Source organism: Vespa mandarinia, chromosome 6 (genome assembly GCF_050613455.1).
Source record: "Vespa mandarinia isolate Hongniang chromosome 6, ASM5061345v1, whole genome shotgun sequence".
Taxonomy (NCBI): domain Eukaryota; kingdom Metazoa; phylum Arthropoda; class Insecta; order Hymenoptera; family Vespidae; genus Vespa; species Vespa mandarinia.
In genome coordinates this window covers 5,160,425-5,184,988 of record NC_140815.1, presented here as the reverse complement: position 1 = coordinate 5,184,988, position 24,564 = coordinate 5,160,425, and the positions used below count along the sequence as shown (strand labels likewise).

The following is a 24,564-nucleotide window of genomic DNA, read 5'->3' as shown; positions in this document are numbered from 1 at the left end:
GAGAATGACGAGGAATGCGTATAGTATGGTTGCGAATGGATGCCTCGCTACATCGCCACGATATTCAATGTTTTATTTATAATTTGTTTATCTCATCATCTGCTTGGAATCGTACAACTTGCACGTATAACTCATACCGAACACTTTCGCTATCGGGTATAAGCCAGTGACTCTCAAATTTTTCTTTTAATTCAAACCATTTACTTATTGATACAAGTGATCGACCGATTTTGAATTCATATAATTTCTTAATATTATTAATCTTTTACATTCTGATAAAGTTATAGTAAATGAGTTAGAATATCTCTTAGTACACATTCATAGATTTCTTGATAACTATCGTTAATCCTTCTTAATGTGAAATATTTTGAAAGCATAACCGCAACTTTCGTGAAATTAAAAAAGTTTTAGAATTTCATTATTGATTTTTCGATCAAGTTGTTTATCTGTGTTAAAACATGATGATAAAAGAGACATCGTAGAATTTATGACTTTTGTATTTGGTTCTACATCTAAGAATATTGATTCTTTACTCAAACAAAATATATAGCTGTTTTAAAAATGATTTATTGTGATTAACGTTGTATAATTACAAAACATACTAAGTAGTTAGAATTTAAAGGAATAATACTAATTGCAAACAACTCGACATATATAGATAAAAATAATTAAAACGATTTAAATATTCGCAAAGAAAACGTTATCTTAATAGTAGTTAGCTTGTAGCTAACCTCGAAAGAGTCCGGATGTATGAGTAGCCAGAGAGGTCAGGCAAAGGGTCACGAAATCGCTCTCCCGTATAAGCTCGTGAGTTTAAGGAGGTCGAGTGGACCTCTCTATGCTTCCACCTTCTACAACCACTAACGTAACCACTGTCTCCTTATATACCGAACCATTTTCCCAACCTCCTATCCTTTCTTCTCCTCATTCTCCACCCCATTTCCCGTTACTGCATTTCCCTTCCTTTCTATCTTAATAACTGAGAGGCGAAATAACGTAAGTATAACCTTGGCAAAAGCAAACCTCTTCTTATTCTCTTTTCTATTCGTTTCTTATTCATCTTATCATCAACGAAAAATTTTCTTACTACCCATATTACGATGTTACCGCGCATAATACAAATCTTATGATATAAAACAAAACAAACATCCATGTTTTCTTTTATGATTTTTATTAATTTATATTATATATTTAATCATAATTTAATTTAATCTTTTTCTATTGCATATACATATAATAGGAATACATAATGAAGTATTTAATTATCCAAGTAATCTTCCTTGATAAATGCTGCGCATCTTTCTCCGATCATATTGATCGGAGCAGTGGGATTGCCGGACACAACCTGTAATAGATCGGGAAATATTATTTATCATGAAATTCTACAAGAAATAAAAACTATAGGAGATATCTAAGCTTTCAACTGGGAATCCTTACTTTTGGCATAATCGATGCATCGGCTACTCTCAATCCTTCAATACCATAGACTTTTAATTTAGGATTAACAACAGCCATTGGATCGTCGCTAGAACCCATTTTACAAGTACCGGCTTGATGATTCTCTGGTCTCGTATTCCAATGTATTTCACATATCCAATAATCATCGCTATCGTATTCATAGTCAGAACATGGTTTTGATAGCTTTTTAACGTGTTCCAATTTATATTTTGCCATTACCGAAGAATTAGCTAAAGTTTGGATATAGCGAATTCCCTGAAGAATAATCTGACTGTCTTGTTTATGGCTGAGTTCATTGCTCCAGATTAATGGATCATGAAGCGGATTATTGCTGTTTAACGTTATACGTCCTAAAATAAATGAGACAATAAAAATATATCCACAGATAGGAATCGATATAACTTAAAATTAAATATTTACCTCTGCTCAAGGAATGGAGATTTACAGACGTCATTTGGACAGTTTCTTTGTTATTGTACGTTTTTAGATTCGCGATGCCTAGTTTACTAGTACAAATCGCTTGATAGCCGGCAAAGAATATTTGAATATCAGGATCATCTTTGGTAGTAAAAGTTGAGGAAAGAATACCAGTTACTTGAGCTAAACCGCTTGACGATAATGGGCCGGTCTGATTGTAGAGATACAAATCGGCGGAATTGATGTTCAATTCTGATTGGGGCATTTGATTTAAAGTAAAATCTAGACCATAAGATACGTGATTGTGCAGATTTTCACCGACTCCTGGTAAATCATGTACCAAGGGAACTTTTGCAGACTTCAAAACTTCTTTAGGACCAATTCCGGAGTCAAGTAATATTTTCGGCGAATTTATTGTTCCTCCTGATAATATTACTTCGCGTTTTGCCTTTACTGTATAGGTTTTTCCATTCTAAAATAAATTTAATAACTTTCGTTATTGCATTGGATCAATTGAATTTTGATTTCTTTAAAGTTTTACTTTTTAAAAATAATAATCGTTGGTGTTAAAAGTTATTTAAAATGCAGCGATAATAACAATTCGAAGAAAAATATCGTGCTGTACCGATAACGTTTTCTAGAAATGTTAAAAGAAAGTCTACACTATCTAATAATGTATTCAAGATAAGTGAGACATGAATATTAAATAAAGTGACAAGTAAATATTAAGATAACACTAACGGTGTTTCCCTATTTACTCAAAAAAGTAATAGTCTGATTATTTTCTTACTTTCATATATTTTACGCCGTAAACTTTCTTGTTCCTTAGAAGAACTTTAATGACAGTTGCATTTAGGAGAACTTTAACTCTGTTTTTATATTTATATGGTCTGAGATATGCAGCAGCGGTACTTTGTCTGACACCATCTTTACTCAAAGTTTGAGCCACAGTGAATCCTGTTATTTGATCGCCTACCAAATCCTCGCTTACTCCCAAACCTGTTTCATTGGCCGCTTCGAGAATGGACCAAGCAAAGGCGGGTTGCCATGGAAACCTGAAGTACTCATTTTTAATTTAGAATAGGTATGTTTAGTCATAAGCATGTTTGTTTAGGAAAAGTCACTTTTACAATTGAAGATATATTATAAATTTTTTAACGAAATATTAAGATCTTTAGAAGAATAATACAAACCTTTCTACTGTCATGATTCCACCGGTAGCATGATATTTCGCACTAACTCTACCAATTTCTCGATTATCCTCGGACATTAAGAAATATGGCATTACCTGTAACAATCGAATTAGAGAAATAAAATCTTTATCTTCTAGCAATAAATTTTTATACGCGTCTATAATATCTAATGACGTGTTACTTATCAAAATTTTTTGTGATACATTATTTATGTTTTTTTTTTTTTTTTTTTTTTTTTTTTAAAGCTTTTATGAATAAATGTTACCTCGTCCCAGGTCCAACCTTCGCAACCCATTTCATACCAACGGTCGTAATCCTTGGCATGTCCCCGATGATAAGCCATACCATGATGAGCGGTACAACCTCCCAGGTTTTTGCCTCTCGGCCAACTACAACTTTTATTAGTAGATAAGCAGACATGAGATTCGTTCGTAGTTTTGTATTTCCAATCCAACGATGTTCCTAGAAAACATAGAACGTTTGATTTTTTCCTCAAACGTTTAAATTTTGAAAATCACTTATATAGACGCAAACGAATAGAACATATGAACTATACCGAGATAAGCTTGAAAATAACTTGGAATTTCTGCACCAGCTGGCTCATCTGGACCAGCTTCTATTAAAAGTACCTTCCACTTTTCAACTTCACTTAATCGAGCTGCTACTATTGGGCCAGCGGCTCCACCTGACACCAATTAATACTTACATTTTACATTGATACATTTACAAAGGTACATTCGATCGATCAATACGTATTTTTTCCGCCTTACCTCCTACAACAATGAAATCGTAGATAATTTCGGTTTTTTCCACAGGCGTGATTCGCCCACAGGGATCGCCTATCTTAGGATTGAAGGTTACTAAAGTACTTAGCAACGAAAAGAATAATGCCATTTGATTGGTTACACAGACATCAGATAATGTCATTCCACTCAAGAATGGATGTGAGCAATTAGTAGCTTCCTCCACCATATTACTCAAAGCCTACAATCGTTCAAACATATTAAATGACATTTTATATTGTGAATTTATCGATAGATACTCTTTCCTATTATTTTTTCAAATAATAATTCTATTTTAAATCTGATCTAAGATGAAATATTGAAAAAAGGATATTCTAGTTTAACACTTTATCGTTCGTTGTTACATAGACATGATTTCTCTTAGCCAGCGATTATTAGCCAAAATCGCGGGAATGTAACTTTGCATTGTCAATTTTAAGCGATTTTATTAAATTAATTTACTTAAATTTTTCCCTTTCAATAAATATATTATAATATTGTGCTATGAACGATCGTTCGAAAAGCGATCCCATATATACGCGAGAGAACCGACGATCAGCAATAGTTTTTTAGTAAAATACATTGTCGTCGGTGTCAAAAATATGTCATATAAGACGCATTTAGTTATTCATTACGTAATGTGATTGTTCAAATCATCATGTAACAAGATAACAACGCGAAGTTGAACAATGCCGAATATCAAGAGTCATGGAAATTAATAAGAAAATCATTCTAGCGAACACATACCATTTTGAATCGGTTGATTTGTCTCGTCGGATTTATTAAAAATACGTCTTGTCGATCCGTTGCAATGCTTGACGACTACAACAGATTACTGCGTATTGCTTTCTTATATAGCTGTATTTTCCGGTGATATATTCACCGAAACGTTCGTGAGTGATTACACGATGTTATATATTATCCTACGTATAAGCTATCAGAACATACGAATAGAATAATCACTTTTGGTGTCGTTTCTTTGGCGCACCTATACATTGGACTTCCCACATTTTCAAATCACTTATACATATAATATTTGCTAATGAATTCTGGCTCTTTTCAAATTCCATTCATCATTGAAGTTTCGATAAACACAAGTGTTTCGTTGAATTATGAATTATGAATTTTAAAAAAAGATTGATTAATGAAATTTCAGGGTTAATAATCATAAATATAGGGTTAGTAATATATAAATATACCAATTATCAGACAATAATTAATTATATTGGAATAATTATTTAATTATTATTTACATTCTTTTTCAGTGTTTTTTTTTTTTAACGCTTAAGAGGCCTAACATTAATATTTCTCTTTAATCTGCTTTTTGTTTTTATTTTAACTTCAATAAAAATCATTTATCTTGTCTTATTTTTCCTAGTTCCCGAAATCTTTGGTTCAAATAATGGCAATTACCAAAAATATCAAACTTTCACTAGATCGATATGGATATGTAAATTCAATTTCATTCATAAACTATATTAATTGTCTAATACAAATATATCGTAATCAAGGGACAATTTAGCGAATAAAATTATATAGCAGAAAAATAAAAGATACGAGTCTGTGCAAATAAAAAATATAGCAGACACGTATCTTTGTTGGTTTTTTTCTTTTTTTTTTCTTTTTTTTATTGGTCCTTGAAGAATATTAATTGGCAAACAAATGGGAGCGGCTGTTCTTGAACGAATCATTAATTAAGATAGAATGGTAGAAGGTCCGTCTCAGAGATAGTCGTAAAACGACAAAGAATGTATTTTCTAGCTCTTTGTTGTACTTTCTGTATCTCGATAAAACGAAACAGAAAGAAATTTGGTCGAAAGATTCAATGATAACGGACATTATCCATATCCTCTTGTTCTATCGTGAAAGAGTTCTATTCGGACCGATTGATCGGGATATATATTAAAGTATCTACGAAGTTATAAGAAAGAAAGAAAGGAAGAAGGTTTCACGGCAGTTCGCTGCGGGCATCCCGCTGGATCCGTTTCGTCTTTTTCGTCGCCTTGTATTGGCGCATCGACGTCGCATAGCTTTGAGAAAGTCGATGTTTCATGGACTAGAAGTCGAGCCGGGAATGCGGGATTACTACTACCAGATAGCCTGATCCCAGTCGATGTATTTGATCCCCCATAGCAAGAATTCCAGCGAACTGTCGATCGTCGAACGAGAACTAGGAAACATGGTAAATTGCTGATGACTAATGGCCTTTCCATTGGAGGTTTTTCCTAAAGGTTGTAGCTTTCCCGTACCATTGTGTCGCACCAGCACCCCAGTCGGACTTGATGAACGCTGCCGCTCTCTCGCCGATCATAATTGCTGGAGCACCAGTGTTACCGGACGTGACCTTGGAAAGAAAAAAGAATTACAATTAAGAAAGATAATTTTTAATAAGATTGAAAGAAAATGAAAAGTTTAAAGAAAAATTTCAGATGAAATTTATACGCGATCATAATGTCACGTTTTATATGAAAATTCACCTGAGGCATTATAGACGTATCTGCTACTCTTAGATTTTTAATACCATGAACTCTAAGCTGAGGATCTACTACAGCCATTGGATCGCTAGATGGTCCCATCTTGCAAGATCCTGCTTGATGATTTTCAGGACCTGTATTCTGATGAATCGCACAACTCCAATACTCATTACTGAGAAATCTGTATTGAGAGCACGCGGGTAATGGCATATTACTGAGACTCATGTTATATTTTGCCATCGCAGATGTATTAGCAAAAGATAATGCGATTTGTATCCCTTCAAGCAAAATAGCGGCATCGATTGGATCGCTCAAATAGTTTCCCCAAATAAGCGGCTTTTCAAATGGATTATTACTAGCTAATTGAAGGATTCCTACAAATATTTACAATGCGATAAGATTGGCTTAAACCGATTGATTAAAAATTTTATTATGTTTGTGAAAACATTTATTTTATAAAATTACGATTTATTATAGAAATTACCTCTACTACGTGGTTGAACATTCGTTGGAGAAATGCTAATACTACGACCTTGATTATCCATAACTGCTCCTACCTCGCCAGTAATTGCGCAAGCCGCTTGATAACCACCGAAATAAAATTGAATATCAGGATGATCTGGTGTGGTATAGCTCGACGGTATAATTCCTGTAAGTTGGGACATGCCAGTCGAGGACATAGGTCCTTTATGAAAAGCGATATATTCCAGGAGAGATGCCCAATTCAAATCAAATAAATTTGGTTGATTAATAGTCCAAGAGAGGGTATATGACACATGATTTTGTAAATTGTGTCCAACTCCTGGTAAATTTTTAACGACGGAAACATTGACGGCTTGTAAATGTTCCTTCGGGCCGATTCCCGATAACAATAGCAATTGAGGAGAATTTACGGCTCCGCCAGAGATAATGATCTCACGTGAAGCTCGTGCTATGCGAAATTTACCATCCTGCAAGAAAGATAGATCTAATTTGATCAACAATCTAATTTATAAAACATTATTATGAGGAATATTCTCCTCACTTGATAGTATTGGACTCCGACAGCCTTGAGATTTTCAACGATGACCTTGGTGACAGTAGCGTTAAGAGCGATATGAAGATTACGTCGATTGCGCATAGGACGTAGAAAAGCATCGGAGCTGCTTACTCTAACTCCATCTTTGCTGGCCATCTGAGCTATAGTGAATCCCGTTGATTGAGCACCGTTGTTATCCTCCGTAATCGGATATCCTCTCTCTGCAGCCGCACTCAAAATATCGCGAGTAATTTCGGGTTGCCAGGGGAATCTCTCAATCGTCCAAAGGCCATCGGCGGAATGGTATTCGCTGCCGACTCGATTGATTTCTGTATTATTCTCCGAGCACATAAAGTATGGCAATACCTAAGAAAATATGAGAAAGTGTATCGTGAGTATTCGGCCTGGGAGATTATTGTTACGTGGATTACTCTCGCACGGTTCTCGACGTCGTCGATTATGAAACGTTTCTCTTGTTAATAACAACTCTTCTTTCTTTCTCTTTGGATTTTCCTCTACGAGTTCATAAAAGTAGTAATGTTAACATGTAAGTCTTGGACAATTTAACACTTAAAATTCTTTTTTAAGATTTCCTTTGTCCGAAACACAATCGTCGTATATAATTATATTGAAGTATTTTAAAATATTCCTTGAAAAACGTATTCTATTCATTTTTATTATCAAAGAGTAAGGAATGTAAGATGTTACCAGTATCGCTTGGCGGAAACAAGCAACTAATTAACTTGTTAACAAGGAGAACGAATTAAATCGATTCACAACAAGAAAGACTTCATTTCTTTTCTGACAAAAGAATAAATAAATCATTTGTTTTCCACTCTAATTAAAAAAAAAAAAGTTGGATTTCCTAATTTTACATTTCACAATGAATTAATTTATCCAAAGTTTCTTCTCTACGTTCTAACCATTTTATTTTTAATCAAAATAAATATCGTACATCCATGTTCACCGATTAAAAATATTCCCCGGTTAACAGGTTAACGAAATTTAACATAAGTATGTATGCCTCGATACCTCTTGCCAAGTCCAACCAACATTTCCCATGGCAGCCCAGTTATCATAATCCTTTGCGTGTCCACGAATATACATCATGCCGTTATGCGCAGAATTTCCACCTAGATTTTTACCACGAGGCCAATTGCAAGATCCACCACTCGATAAACAAGCATACCTCTCATTAGTAGTTTGATATTTCCAATCAATATCGGTACCTATCAATAAGAATGTTTAGCCCATAAATAAATATAAGTTAAATCGAGCGAGTATACAACTTGTCATAAGAAACTTAAATTAACATACTTATTACGTTTTAGTTTTTATATTGTGAGATTCTAATTCTTCTATTTTTTCTTTTTTTTTTTTTTAATACTCTATAAATATGCAGCCTTTCACTTCTAAATATCTGGTCACGTTACCGAGTTAATTAAGATTTCCTGTTGAAACTTACCGAGAAACATCGCTACCATACTCGGAACGTTAGCACCTGGTGGCTCGTCAGGACCTGCTTCGAGAAGTAAAACTTTCCACTCGGGTATGTCGCTCAATCTAGAAGCAACTACGGCACCTGCCGATCCACCTAACATAAAGAATAATTAGATATTCAATCGATTTAATTCTTTAAAAGCATCTCTCTTAAATCATCAGGATTCTGTATACGATATAAAACTTTGTATATCTCCATATATCGATTACATTAGATCGACCAATAAATAATGTCAAAATTTTCGATAAAATATACTAGTGCTATTTATTTAAATATAAAATATTAAAAATTCTAAAATTCCAAAATAAATTGGTTTAATCTAATTTATGCGTATCGCATTTATTGACGTATATTCGTTGATATATCAAACGCTATCAAAAGAAATTGACGTGCATTCACGTACGCGGTAAAAGTTATACAACGATGATTTAAAACACGCGGGTAATCGTAATTAGCAGTATCATTACACGATTGCGAAAAAATGTTTATCGAGAGTGTATTGGAAAGTGAACCATTAAGACCTTGGCCATGGTCGACTACCAGCTTCAGTAATCGTAACCTGTATACCGGTACTCGCATTGCCACACCGTTATTTGCCTTCTATGTAGATCTCCAGGTTTGTATTTCGAATTCTAAATCATTTAACAACATTAGGTAGTACTATGTATTCGGACAAAGATAGATTGAAATAATTAGTAACGAATGCATCAAAGGAACGTCTATCCGAGTATTCTGCTTCTATCTCTCTTCGTCTAGATCCCTCTCTTCCTTGTTCGGTCTCCGACTAAGAGAAGATAATTATACGGATAGGAAGGAAGAGCTAAGCAAAGGTTCGTTTTCAGAGCACTGAATTCTCTACGATTAACCGTGCGTCGCATGCTATCGCACCTTTGTGCGCACCTAGCAAACGAAATGTTAATTTAAGCTCTGCAAACCAGTCGTTGAACTCTCTTGTTCCATCCAGAAATCGGAACGCTTGTCGAGTACTTTCGAGATTTGTAAATTGCCCCTCTGGTTATCAGCCACGTCCTAGTTTCCAGTCGAGTAGCAAAGCGTTATGAGCGTTACCAGCATAGCTTATACGAAAACGTCGACGTTATCGTTCGAAAAAGAATGCTTTTTTTTTCAGCGATAATCCCTTCCTATCCTCTTCTGAAAGAGTCTGTCATATTTCTTTTTTCACAGTCGTAAGTACGGGTAAACAAGAATGATCGTCTTCGCGTACACCTGTTCGGCGTACGTTTGTGTACGCATACAAGTTAAGTGCGGCAATTAGTCGTTCAACTGACCCTGATGTTTTTTCGAGGTCGGTCGAGTACAGCATGTATTGAAACTTAAAGAGAGAGAGAGAGAGAGAGAGTGAGAGAGAGAGAGAGAGGGAGAGGGAAAGAGAAAGAAAAAGAGAAGGGGAAGAGAGAGAGAGAGAGAGAGAGAAGATAAGAGTATAAAAGAAATAATGAAAGAAAGGAAGTGGGGAAAGAGGAAAAGAGAAAGAGAGAGAAAGAAGAAGGAGAGAGAGAGAAAGAGAAAGAAATAAGAAGATTAGAGAGGGAGAGAGAGAGAGAAAGTGAGAAAGAAAAAGAATGGAGAGGGAGAGACAGAGAGAGAGAGAGAGAGAAAGGAGGAAAGAGGATGGAGAGGGAAAGAGAAAAAGAGAAAGAAAGAAACAAAAAGTGGGAGAGAGAAAAAGAGGAGGATAAACAGGTAGAGATAGAGACAGAAAGAACCTGAAAGGGAAACTAATACAAGATACCGTCATTATATCTTTACGTTTCTTTTCGTTTCTATCCAACAAATCGAAGCCGCGACTTCGTTTCGCTTTCGGACGTAATAGCGCGGAAAATGAAGCGTGCTTCTATCGTTCCACCTACTTGAGATCGTTTTCTTTTCCACGTGTTCAATATAGGATGTCCTAGAGGATATAATCGATAGAAATAGAGGGATAGAGGATCAGTGAAATTGGCCGTCGTCTATTCGTACGACAATACGAATCGCTCGAAGCAGGAGATCGTCGTTATTGGCCTTGCCAATTTCAACAACTTTCCCACTTTCTCTTTCTTTAAAGGGAAAAAGGGAAAGGAAGTTAATCATGTTACTTTTCTTCCACGACGATGTGATATCTTGGATCTTTCTATAGGGATCCTAAAACGTTTTGAAATATCGTTAAAATAGAATAGATAGTACGATGGATATGAATGAATGTCTAAACATAGACTAAATTAATCGTATAGATGAATCATATATTTGAAAAGGTGATTTTAATACATTTTTACTATTAAATATTCAAATATTCTTTTTTTAAATAAGTTTTTATATCTTACTTAAATATATTCAAGTTAATTTTCATTTTATTTTTCCTTGTTAGATTTTAAATATGCTGACAACAAAAATAAGATATATTCAAAATTATCATATGCAAAAAATGTCCCATTAAAATACGACAAAATGATAAAAAATTAGTGTATGTGGAAAAGTGTTTTTTGAAAAAGCATGCATTTTGACGAGATAATAAAAATGCATTCATAAGTATACAAATAGTCCATATAAGGTAAATTCGATCAAAATATCGATCTTAATAAAACTTTTTTCTTATCCTTGTTTCTTCACGTACGTGTACGTTCGTTTCGAACGAAAAATCGTATACGTGAGATACGAACCGAAACGCAAGTCTATCCTTTCACGCTAGCAAATTCTTAATTCATAAAGGCGATAAGGCTGGACGCGTGCTCGGTTTCTTCCTCTTGCTCGACATTTCTTCTTCCTCTGGAAACTCTCTACCTCTCTCTTTCTCGTTACCTCTCACAATCGGTATAATACGAGCGCGTGCGAGGCAAGTCGAGGAAGTATGAGAGCACCAGGTGAAAACGGTTCGTGGCATGATGGCAAAAACCAGAGACTTGCATAAGCCAAGTAGTGAGTAGAATGAGCGAATAGTTATGCGCACTTACTGAAAGCTGTTCAACACTCTACTACATCGTCCGACATAAACATTCCCGCGTCCACATACGTGAATACATCCTCCTCTTCTCAACCTCAAACATCTCTGATCTTCATATTGATTGCACTTATGATTTTTCACCTCGCATTTTTCCACGTCTTTGCGTGTAACTTATCGATCGACTCTATCAATTTAAAATATATCTACTGACGACATATTCTAGTTATCTACATTTTTCTCTCACCTCTCTCTCTCTCTTTCTCTCTTTCTCTCTCTCTCTCTCTCTCTCTCTCTCTCTTAGAACGTAACAATGACATTTAAAGGTTCCATTACAAATTTGGATAGAAGATAATAATTCTGTTACTTCTTGTGTCACGTAAGATCAATCAACATGATACATTATTTTTCACCTTCATTCGTTTTTCTTTCTAAAAAAAGAAACTGGTTGAGTATATAAATAGATGTCCTTGTAAATCTTCAGAAAAAACGAGAGAAAATTATAATGTAGATAATTAAAAATACGTTTAATAATATCATATCATTGTCATTTCTAATAACTCGCTCGTGAATCTGTACGATTGAAGTTTTCTATGAATAGTTTCAATATTGAAAAATAATTTATCATTCTTCTTTAACAAATTCAATTTAATACATTTCTTTGTACGATTTCTAATTTTTTTTTCGCGATCTAACTCCATTTACGTAAAGCTTACGGATATTTTACTATTCATGAAAGTTTTATTGGTTATTAAGTACCGATTGAATACATTCACGCTTATCTCTCTCTCTCTCTCTTTCTCTTTCTTCTTTTGCTTGGTCCCAACGAAAATGTAAATTGCAGAGAGTATGTAAAATTCGGTGGCCTGTTTAAATCATGTGCCACTAACACCTCCTTCCCTGGCGCCTCTTGCGATCGAACGATCCACTAGTCGGTGTCCTAGTTCACGCACGGCCCTTCACCCTTTCCCTCACCCTTTCGTGCTAGATGCAATGGCACGTCCTCCAGCGCATCGTGCGCGTTTTGCTACCTTCGAGAATTTATATCTGTCGACCAACAGTGCACGAGCCAATAATGGAACGTGGAGTCGCGTCGCCCCTATCGAGGCACACAGCTTACACAGGCCTGACCATTTTGTTCGATCGAATGGCAATTCGGGGTGCGAGAGGATTGAAAGAAAGGTGAGAAATGAGGAGAGGGAGAGAGAGAGAGAGAGTCTCATTTCGATAACAACGAGGCAAAAATTATAACGATGTTATAATCATGCTATACAATTGAATAATTCTCGGTTTATATTAATATCGTGTCTAAATAATTATCAACAGAAATTAAGAGAGATGGAAATGAAAAGGAAGAAGATATACAAAATGATAAACCAATTGAAGAGAAAACCAAGAGAAATAGAAAAAAGGAAACATTAGTAAAGTTCTAGCTAATAAACACGTATTTCGAAAAAACAATGTTTAACATTAATGGACGAATAATAATCATGTCATCGCCAACTAATGGAGCTTCTTCGACGACATTTCCAATAGATTTTGTAAATACGATAAAAGTAGGCTGGAAGGGTAAAGAATAAATGATAGAGGAGGAGATATTTTTTTTTACCGAGAAAACTGTGAAATCAACGAGCACGAATAATACTGAAGACGTTTATAGATGGCTGGTGATCATTCAGAAATATTTTCATCGAAGTCACTAATTTTCTTTTCCTCCCCCCTCTCACACACACACACACACACACACAAACACATACACACATACACACACACATACACACATGCACGCACGCACAAACATACAGACATATACATACACATTTTGTTTTGTAATTTCATCTTAAACTTTTCCTCAATCGTAAGAATTTTTAAAGGACGACGTCTGAAATCTCTTTCAATTAAAAATAATACTCGGAAATTCCATTACATCAGAGGTATCATTTGTCGAAACTACGATTAAGCTCATTTCAGCGACGAATCGAGAAATGCAAGACGACACTTCCTAAATTGTTCAACAACTATATAAAAGGAAACTTAATACTGGTAAGAGAAAAAAATGTATAGTAGCTTCGCTAGCTTCTTGGACGGTTGCTCTTAATTGCTCATCAAGTATATCGAGTCTCTTACTTTCTCCTCTAATTAGATTATATATCCGTAAACGCTAATAAAGGATACGATTCTACGATACTACTTTCGTATTTTGGTTATTTTCGAGTTCGAGTTTGATTACACGATCGATCGGTCATGTACGAATACCGGTACTTCTACAAAAAAAAAAAAAAAGGATAAGGAGAGACGATCTATGTATTCAAAACGATAATAATCTGACGAACGAACGATGGCGATAATTAAGGCCGGTCGATAACGTCTTCCGCAAGTTGCGTTCATTTTCTCTCTTTCTCTCCCTCTCGTCTCTTCTCTCATTTTTTATTCATATTCGCAAGGTAGGTAATTTCACTATTGTCTATATTAACATATATCGTAAAACTCGAATTGCATGCATTCACCATATTACTGGATAATAATAACCAGAATAGGAAGTGTTTTAATTAAAAAAGGAAATTAGTTTTAATCATAAACCTGACGAAGAAGCAACTAACACTATTAGCTTTCTGCCACTGATTTATGCACTTAGTTTTACAATACAATTCTAAATCTTTCTATTTTTTTATTTTACTTTTTCTTATTTCATCATCGCCATAATGATGTCGATGGTCGCGAACCGATAAATATAGTATATACATTTCGCGAAACAAAGGTAATTGTCCATGAGAATATAAACTTTTGTTACTTTTGCCTCGGATTTGAAATCATCTTAAATCACGCATCGATGCTTCCATGGAGATCGTTTGTATGCTAATGCATTTTCGAGCAACGAACTGTTACAAATTAACATTCTGTCCTTTCGAAGAGCCATAAAAATGACTACGACTGAGAAGATTAAGACGATCTCCTTTTCTGAACTGTTCACACGGACGTCTTTTTTGTTAGCTGACTTTATTGCTCAAGTGTAACATTTAATAAAGGCATACCTATCGATTCTGTGTACAAACGAATCAAATCGATTACTTGCTTGTTACGAAATGAAACGATTAATCGATTATTCTTGCGTCATATATTGAAAAAAAATTAACGTTCACTAATGATAATTCGATCATGAAGTTTACCTTATAGTGAATTGCGCAAACATTTTTATATGAGATACAGTTGTTTTATCAATAGTAACCTAATTTAATAAAAAATAAATAAAAAGGGATATATATCTAGATGTATTAGATTGCAACGAAAATATATTGTTCAAAAAAAAACCCATACGCAAGTACGATTGTTAAAACATTCGTCAACTCGAGCATAAATATCGGTTAGTTAGGTAAATGACCTCAATCTAATACTTTTTATCGACTTTAGTAACAGGTAAAGCAAGATACACTTTATCATAATAATTTGTTTTTTGTCTCTTTCAATATAATAAATACTTACCTCCAACGACGATAAAATCGTAGGAATATTCCGGTGGATCAATCGATTTGACCCTTTCACAAAGGAAGGAAATATCTTGTTTAGCTCGTACGTATGTGTCCACGAGTGACATGAACATCAAAAATTGCGATCCTGGACAACTTTGTCCAAGAGTCGGCCCGAGGAACGGTTCCGCGCATTCTACTGTTACCGACACGTTGTATGACATACTGTAAATAAAGAATAGAAAAATATAACATACGACAACAACATAACGATCTTTTGATTTTCTTTATTTCTTTTTTACTTCGTTCATCTTTTCTCTCTCTATAAAATTTTCCGTTTAAAATAAATTAATATTTAACATTAAGATGTGATTGCAAAAGAAGAAAAGGATCGATGCTCTTTATAAAGAGATTCGTGGATGCTGCAGTATTTGTGTTTCGTCAATCCTTCGTTTTTACTTCGTTCTACTGTCCATATCCGGTGCCTGTCAATCTGAGTCATGGCCATATAGAATGCAGCTCGACTAAATAGTGCGAAACTGGAGACTTTCTCACAAAACACATAACGAACTTTTCGCAGTGCATCCGAATGTATATAATATGTTGAATGTTCTCACGGGAAGACTCAACGAATGACATCACATTTTCCATGTCTGATTATTTCAACAAAAATAAATAATGTGCGAATATATTTATTTGCAACGTTACGTGTATATATATATATACATATTTTTTTTTTTTTATATAACATAAAATATATATATTTTTTCTTTATGTTATTTTATATCGAAAAATAAATAAAAAATAATAATATCAAAATAAATGATAGATATTCAACGTTCAGTACATTATTGAATAATCTAACTAATTAAATGTAAGTAAATCTAATCGATATGATCATCCATCAATTGATATATATATATATATATATATATATATATATATATATGATATATATATATATATGATATATATATATATATATATATATATATATAGAAAAAAAAATAAAATAACAAAAAACAAAAGCGAAAAATAATAAAATAAAATGTTAAAGCGAGATATAGAATATTTATCGAATGAGGATAAAATTGTGCAATCTTATCAATTTTATTTTTGTATAGATAATTTACAAAAATATCTTTGAAGGTTATTATTTTAGAAAAATTCAATTGTATTCTTAACAATCTTATTGTATTAAAAATACATCATATCGATTAAAGATAAAGATATATCATCAGAAACAAAGATGGTAATTTGTAAGGAACAGGAAAAAGATAAATCGGCGATTACTATGATGAATTAAGTTTTTACGACATAATTGGAAGTTCGTTATTCACAGTGAATTGCACGTGCTGATACGTACGATATTATCAACAAATGTATTATAGAAACAAAACAAGTACGTGCAGAAGAAGTACGTACAAAACAAGTACGTACAAAACAAATATATATTAATGATTTAATTTTAAATAAATAAAATACAAACGAATATTATAATCTTTTAATATTTAAAAAAAAAATATATATATATACGTGCATATTCGTGCAAAGGAAACTTTATTATACAACTCGATTATTTTCTTTCCTTTGTAATATCACAATTAATGTTGTATGACAACGAGAAAATTATTAAAATATGTGACTTACTTACACTGACCTCTATTCAGGAAATAGTATCAAGCTATTATATCGTACTGTATTAGAAATAACCGGCGCGTGACACTTGTTAATATCGCGTAGACTATAAATCGATTCAAGCTAAGAACGGTAAACGCACTGAACGTTAACTGTAGAACCTCTCACTGCAGAACGCTACTTTATATTCGTCTCCCACTTCGTTGTTTGATTCCCCTACGAAGGCACCTAATGAAATAACTATGTATTAGTATATGTAGATGGGTCATCATGATTAGTACTATGTTATTATCTTTGGGGTATTTTTACTTAACGCTATATTTTACGTTTATATTTTGCAAGGTCAAGTATATTGAACGTTCTTACAAATGAGAAATTAATATATAAACAAATTTCCGATTTGATTAGACGTAGTCTAATAATAGTAGTTCTTCAAAAATAGAATTGATTCTCGCGAAAACAAAGTAAATTTAATTATTTATATATAATTTATCTGAATTAAATAAAAAGAGATATGTATATATATATATATATATATATATATATATATATATATATATTATTTAATATCGCAACAAGGAACCAGATCTTGTAAAATGAATTAAAATGAATTAAAATAAAAAATCAAAATAGTTCGCAATCTTGTTCTTTGATATCGTTCGATACAATTGCTCTATTGACAATAATAATAAAATATAAAGAGAAAAACAAAACAACAATAAAAGTTTCGTATATTTAGCTTAATCCGTATCTTCTTTCATTAAATGATGTAAAAATTGTGGGAAGCTTACGCTTCTCTGATAAACGATAATTATTTTTAATTTATCGACTTCTTGGGTAGCCATTTCTTTTGTTTATTATCACCTATCTATCTTATATTATCACCTCTCATTCAAGTGCAATTATGCATAAAAGCAAGTAATAAATTTTGTTGATACTTATATGTGCGTATACGTAATGTTTATGGGTGTAAGACATAAATACATAGATATAGTTAATATGTATAGTGTGCGTAAACGCAATGGAGCATGTACGAACAAATCTCGTACATCCTTATAGGTTCGTTTATGCACGTCCTTATACGCTTACGATTTACACGAGTGGCGTTTCGCATATCAACGATGCGTAACACGGTATAACTACGAAAATGGCTATTATCGAAAATTAGTATTGCCATTTCGAGTTAAACAAGGATGATTATTATTATTACATCACGATTATCGTTAACGATCGTACCATTCTGTCCGCTGATTCCCTCTACTCGCACGCTTACTGGTGAGAATTTGACACGTTTGACATAAAATCGATATATCGAAAATTTCTATATAATTAAGATTGGTCATTCTATGATATTTTATGGCATGAAATCGATCGATAATCATTGTTTACGTGACTTTCTGGATCGTCATACTGGTTCTCTTTCTTTTTCTCTCTTTCTCTATCTCTATCTCCGTCTCTCTCTCTCCCTCCCTCCCTCCTCCTTCCATCTCACTCTCTCTCTCTCTCTCTCTCTCTTTCTCTCTATTTCTATCTCTGTCTCTGTTTTTGTCTATCTATCGGTTTCCCTCACTCTCTCTCTTTCTCTCTCTTTGTCCTTATCTCTGTCCTTATCTCCATCTTTTTCTCTTTCTTTTTTGCTTCTTTCTACTTTCTAATTTATATCTAATCCGGAAAATGTTTTCAATAACGATTCATGAAGTTTTTGTACGTACATCTGTGAACGAAAAAAAAGTATATGTTAGGAGTACCTCTCTATTCGATCAAATTTTCGTTATGCTTCTTATATTATCCCTTTGCGAAGGTCTATTTTACAATGAAAAATATCAATAGATACAAATATTACTGGTATAAATTGATATTTTTTCGTTGTAGTATATTATCAGATGTATAACGAAAAAAAAAATAGAAAGGGAAATTTGATTGAATAGAAATGAAATCTCCATTATATGTTATTTCTGTCCACAACTGTATGTATACGATATTATTCAATATGTTTATTTAATGATACATTAAGTTAAAAAATTATAGCTGGTTTACCTTTTTAAAATTATCCGCAATTTCTAGTTAAACCGCAATTGCTTATTTTCCATTGGCTTCCAATCAAACGTATTTATATAATGAATGCTTATATTTTTGTCGTAGTATTACTTGCTTCACTTTAACGCTTGTATTAACATTTATAATATCTTTTTCGTATCAAAAAATATATGAAAGAACCAATTCGAAAGTTGCGATAAAATGGTGATTGCGTAAGGTTTTCTTTCTTTCTCTCTTTCTCTCTCTCTCTCTCTCTCTCTTTCTCTTTCTCTTCCTCTTTCTCTCTCCCTTTTTTTCATTTCCCTAACGATTTCGAAGAAACCTTGAAATTTTGTTTCACGCGTTCCTTGTGGCAAATTCGCATTGTTCGAACCCACGTTGCGTATAGTCGTTGGAACAAAAATCATATTTCGCGGGAAACGTTGCAACGCTCGACAATAGAACTTCCGGCTTTTTTCCGGTTGTCACAACTGCTATGCCGTGCTGGCAAAGGTCTTCGATAAATTCTGGCTTATACGTCCAACGAGAGAAGCAGTAGTAGTGTAATTGTATACGCCTGCGTACAGTCAAAATACACCAGGGTATAACATAGGAGAAAGAGAGAAAGACAAAGAGAAAGGGAGAAACGAAAATAGAGATGCGGAAGGTTTCAAAAAGAAGGAGAAAGCAACAAAATATGAAAAAGAAAAACAGAGCCACTTTCATTACTGTCACTGTTATAATCTTTGACTACGGCAGTACTCGTAATAAGATTTATTTTATTAAATAAAGTGCAAAATAATGAGATACTATAAAAGATTTATCTGAATATCATTAACGAATGATAAATATAAGATAAAAAAATTCGTGCACCATTATCTCTATAATAGAGTACCCAATTATCGCTATTATTTAAATTATCAACCGACGGTAATTTCATGGAATTCAAATTTCAATGATATTTAAATTCTTTAGAAAATATGTTATTAAACGATGAATAACATACCTTGATGGATATGTATGGATATATTTTTTTAAAATTCTAGAAAATTATTTGCAAATTTATTAGATGATAAAGATATAAAAAAATTTTATACTTTTATTTTTTATAATACACAAAATATAAATTTGATCTCTCTCTCTCTCTCTCTCTCTCTCTCTCTCTCTCTTTCTCTCTCTTTCTGTTTTGTTTCTCGCGTAGTATGCGTAAAATAAAAAAGAAGATTTAAGTATAATCTTAAAAAAATTGCTTTCATTTTTTTAACTTAATCTTCCTATTTCCCGATTATCATCATAAAGTTCTTTCATTGAAAGCTACCAGTGGCATATAACGAAAATCCAGAAACTCGAAAGAAGTTACTACTATCTTCGCAAAGTAGCAAGTAAAGTTTCTCTTTTAACGCGTAATACACCATAGAAACGTTAAAGTATGCCGTTGAAAGATGCCAATTAAAGGATCAAAATACCTCCCTCCCTTAGTGTTCGTCATAATTTTTTTAAAATCGATAAGATCATTTCCGTGCAATGTTCTTTCCTAATTTTTAATTAACGAAACTTTTCGCATTACGTTTGCACAATATACTCTATGCACATATTTTGCGTAGCATACTAACTTGTTTACTTGTTGGTACAAAGAGAAAATTCTATGTATCTACGAGAAAAAAAAAGAACCAAGTAAATATGAAAAATTTAAAGGAAAATCGCAAAAGATTGGAATTAAAAAGAATTCCGACATATTTAATTATGATAGAACGGAATAAATAGAATATAAGATACCTGTCATGTTCCGTCACATTCTTTGACAAAAAACGACAACATAACTCTTAGAATTGAATAACAGGCTAATAAAACCCATCATTTTATTTTTCAGATATATACAAAAAAAAAATAAGACATAATAAATATCATGAAATCGTTGTTTAACAGAAAACATTGAAATATATATATATATATATATATATATATATATATATATATTTAATGGAGAAGTAAAAATATCACAAATAAAAGATTCGTGTTCTTATTAAATAAGATAGAAGAAAAGATTTAATAACGTTCAATTTAAAATTTAATTCCACATTCGCAAAAATAATTGCGGAAGATCCAAGTATATTGTAGTATCAAAAGGGCTTACCAAACTTGAATCGATCTCTATAAGACTTTTCCATCCTGAAAAGGTACTTTATTTTATCATCACATCATTTAATTTTGTTCAATTCGTATTGAATTGAAAAAAATAGATACGAAAGAAAGGAAACGTTACATGAATCGCTTCTAGATGTCAATATAACAACTTCAATCAATACAACATTTGAAGAATTTGAACTTCTCACTAATCAATAAAAATTGATATTACAATACTTTGCTTATTTCATATTCTATTATCTCTGTAATTAGAATATAAGTAATTAAGATATTATTTATATCAATTCAATTAAATTATAAAAGATAAAAGCGATATGAGATTTTTTTTATGTCTATATATATATATATATATATATATATATATAGATGAGACACAATTTATTTCATATTCAAATTTCAGATTTGAATTTAATATAACTATATTATAAATAGAAAATCATAAAAGCCTTAACCATAAAAAGGAAAGTTATATTTAGAAAATCAAACAGTCGGTTAAAATATCAGATATTTGCAGTAGCTATTTCTAAAGTGCTTCGTATCCCTTTCGTCTTTTTCATCTGGCTCTCTCTAAGGCCACAAAAGTAATAACGTTAACAAGACTACTGGTATACCTCTGAGCTATAGATATCCGAAAATATCTTCCTGAGAAAGTAATACTTTTTACAAGAAATTCTAGATTGCGTTTACAAATGGATTATATCTCTTTCTTTTTTTCTTTCTTTTTTTCTTTCTTTTTGAAGATTTATCTCATCGCAATAAGAGTGAGGTATTAATACTTAATAAAAATTATAACGATAATAAGAGAAAATCTACTGTATTTATTTCATACAAAATCATTTCCAATATCCCGTTATTTTTATTCATGATATTTTCACAAGATCCTTTTTCATTGGTAACTATCTTTCGCCGAAGATTACCAATCCGCTCACTATGAGTAATATATTTCTTCCAAAGGTATTTCCGTAGATTTTTTTCTCAAGCTTATCTGCCTAATCATGGAGAAACAAAGGATATATCAATATTTTCCACGAAACGATACTTCTCTCTACGTTTCTATTCGAATAATAATAATCTTTAACACGAGCCATGATGAACAATGATGGAAAAAACGTATCGAAATCCAAACAAATTATCTATCTCGTGATACGAGAAGAAAAAGAAATACGCGTTTTAATTATCTGTTTGATGCATACTCGTTAGACATAATTTGTCCTAGCGAATATAGTAACAATTCAATCAATGAACTCTTCGATTTTATCGATAAAACTTATCGTTCTTTTTCGTTTCTTTTTTATTAAAAGAACATTACGATATCACACGCGTAATTTATGGTTAAAATTTCCGATAATAAATATTTTCTATAATTTGAAATCATCCTAACGTGCCAAAAATAAGCATCGACGGGAATAGAAAAAACGATCTATTGTTTTTACATCACTCATGACGTTTACGCTTACGATAATGGAAAAAATCATACGATAAAAATCAATGAATACATATAACATACATATTTCACAATTCACGATATTCGAGTCATTCTTCTTTCTTCGTAGCTCTTGTCTTTTGTCAGTTGCTATAACGATTATTCATCTGCAAGATAGAAAAGAAGATCCGTTGTTTTGTACCATCAGGATTACCTTCTCCGTAAAATCTTACGATAATCTTGGATGCGTTCGACAACATGAAAGATAAGCATCGACGTCTTGTACATAGACGTTGGTTCTGCATATTCCGGTTCGATGATTACGCGATAGTTTTACGATCGTGACTAACGCTTAGACAAGCGGATAGGCATTCTCCATTATCGCGCTTCGAAGATTCGTCCAAGTTTGAAAGTCGCCGAGCTAACATGAACGATGATACACCGGAGATAAACATTGAATATTTTACTATCCACTTTGGGTTTCAGCATCGACCATATTCTTTTTTTATTTTCTATATCTCATCCTCTTGGGGGATTAACTCCATTTCATCTGAGAATCGGAATTTCGTTGCTTCAGATATATCTGTGGATGTGCATATGTACACACATATAGGTTTCTATACATTAATATATACGAAAACGTATTCAAACGTAAATGTTTTCTATTCAATGCAACCATGCCCCGATTTTATTGAGATTCAAAATAATTTTATGATGGAAGAGAATAATTAAAATATTTCATATATTAGTGATCATTATTAAAAATCATTTAGCGTTATATTTGTTTAATCACATTTTTTTATTTTTTTTTTTTTTTGTAAATAAAAGATTTCTTTATACTATTCTAACTATCGAAATATAAAATAACTACGTAGATAGGTAGATGATCTACATTAAGATCGACGTAGCCAATTTTATCTACGGTAGGCGAGTATAAGATCTACCGAGAAGTAGGATACCATGGAGTAATTACAAAAGACGGACTCGCCTTTGTAACTTCAATAATTATCAGTCTCTCAGTAAATGAAGAAGTAATCTTGTACTATGCTTGTGATCGTATATAACGTTGTTTCCATCGAGTAACGGCAACTTGTAAAGAATCGAATTTATTATTATCCGATATTATTATTATTATTATTATTATTATTATTATTATTATTATTTAATTCACATTAGAATCCAGCAAGTGAATTGACATCAAATAATAAAATTTTATTTACGAAACTTTTTAGAATGTCATTAATTTTTAAATTGAAAACAATATAAAATACATTTTTTATCGCGAAAGGCATAGAGTTAATATTTAAAACTAATTTATGATAGTGCATTATGATATATTGATTAGTAACTCGAATCAAACTAAACTATCAAGTTGAAACCTTATAAATGAGCATTATTAATAAATAAAGACATTAAAGCATCCATCAAATATAAAAAATTGATGTCGCAATTTTGAAATAAAAGTTTCTCCTTGAACGAAATCACGCTTGATTTTATTTCTTGAGATGGAGAAATAAAACAGAGATACTTATATAGAACGTAAAAAGTAGTAAAATTGTTTAATCATCGCTACTCGATAGAAAGAACAAACAAGATCATATAATTCTATAAAAACGTGCGTGCGAGTTAATTTTTATCTCGTCTCGTTTGTTCGTTTCTTGTTCGTGATTTACGAAGGTAAAAGTAAATTATAGCGTAAGGGTGGTAAAAAAGAAATTCACGTAAGAGAACAAACTTCTTCTTTCATTTATCGAATTAATTGAAAATATTACAACTTTCACATTTCGGAATGATCATTTAAAATATGATAAATTTGCGATAGGACCATTTCACAGAATTCAATTTTTCAACAATGTGGATATTTCGAGCCGAACATCTTATTGCTATAATCATTAAATGTAATTACTTAAAGAGCTACTAACTATATTTTTCCGTCAAATATCGACACGAAATATCTTATTATTGGTTTCTAATGATGGAATGCGAAATTCGATATATCTTTATAATCCATCTAATCCGTTAAAAAGAGTAAAGGGAAAAAGGCGAAAATAGAGAGTAGCAAAGGAAATATGATTCGAATCTTTCGAGTCTTAAGGATAG

General features: G+C 32.5%; 3 protein-coding genes across 5 annotated transcripts in view; 1 reads left to right on the top strand and 2 right to left on the bottom strand.

Moving 5' to 3' along the window:
- The window catches only part of LOC118440970 (kin of IRRE-like protein 1), a 282,991-nt gene that overhangs the window by 57,878 nt on the left and 200,549 nt on the right, over nt 1-24,564 (top strand). The window lies entirely within an intron of this gene.
- Nucleotides 1,155-4,758, bottom strand: LOC118440975 (glucose dehydrogenase [FAD, quinone]-like). The gene is made up of 9 exons (XM_035864765.2): nt 4,598-4,758; nt 3,839-4,052; nt 3,625-3,753; nt 3,334-3,530; nt 3,069-3,163; nt 2,666-2,930; nt 1,879-2,347; nt 1,438-1,808; nt 1,155-1,345 (listed from the first exon to the last, which is right to left on the bottom strand). Exons 1-9 carry the CDS (start codon nt 4,598-4,600, stop codon nt 1,259-1,261), a joined length of 1,830 nt encoding a protein of 609 aa, XP_035720658.1. The 5' UTR covers nt 4,601-4,758; the 3' UTR covers nt 1,155-1,258.
- LOC118440974 (glucose dehydrogenase [FAD, quinone]) lies at nt 5,071-17,059 on the bottom strand. Of its 3 annotated transcripts, none has more exons than XM_035864760.2 (9): nt 16,903-17,059; nt 15,259-15,467; nt 8,808-8,936; nt 8,375-8,571; nt 7,349-7,708; nt 6,809-7,274; nt 6,328-6,698; nt 6,100-6,194; nt 5,071-6,020 (listed from the first exon to the last, which is right to left on the bottom strand). In XM_035864760.2, exons 2-9 carry the CDS (start codon nt 15,464-15,466, stop codon nt 5,939-5,941), a joined length of 1,908 nt encoding a protein of 635 aa, XP_035720653.1. In that variant the 5' UTR covers nt 15,467; nt 16,903-17,059; the 3' UTR covers nt 5,071-5,938. The 3 variants fall into 3 exon arrangements, with proteins under 3 accessions (XP_035720653.1, XP_035720654.1, XP_035720656.1); XM_035864761.2 differs by having other exon boundaries at nt 16,897-17,057; XM_035864763.2 differs by having other exon boundaries at nt 16,893-17,043.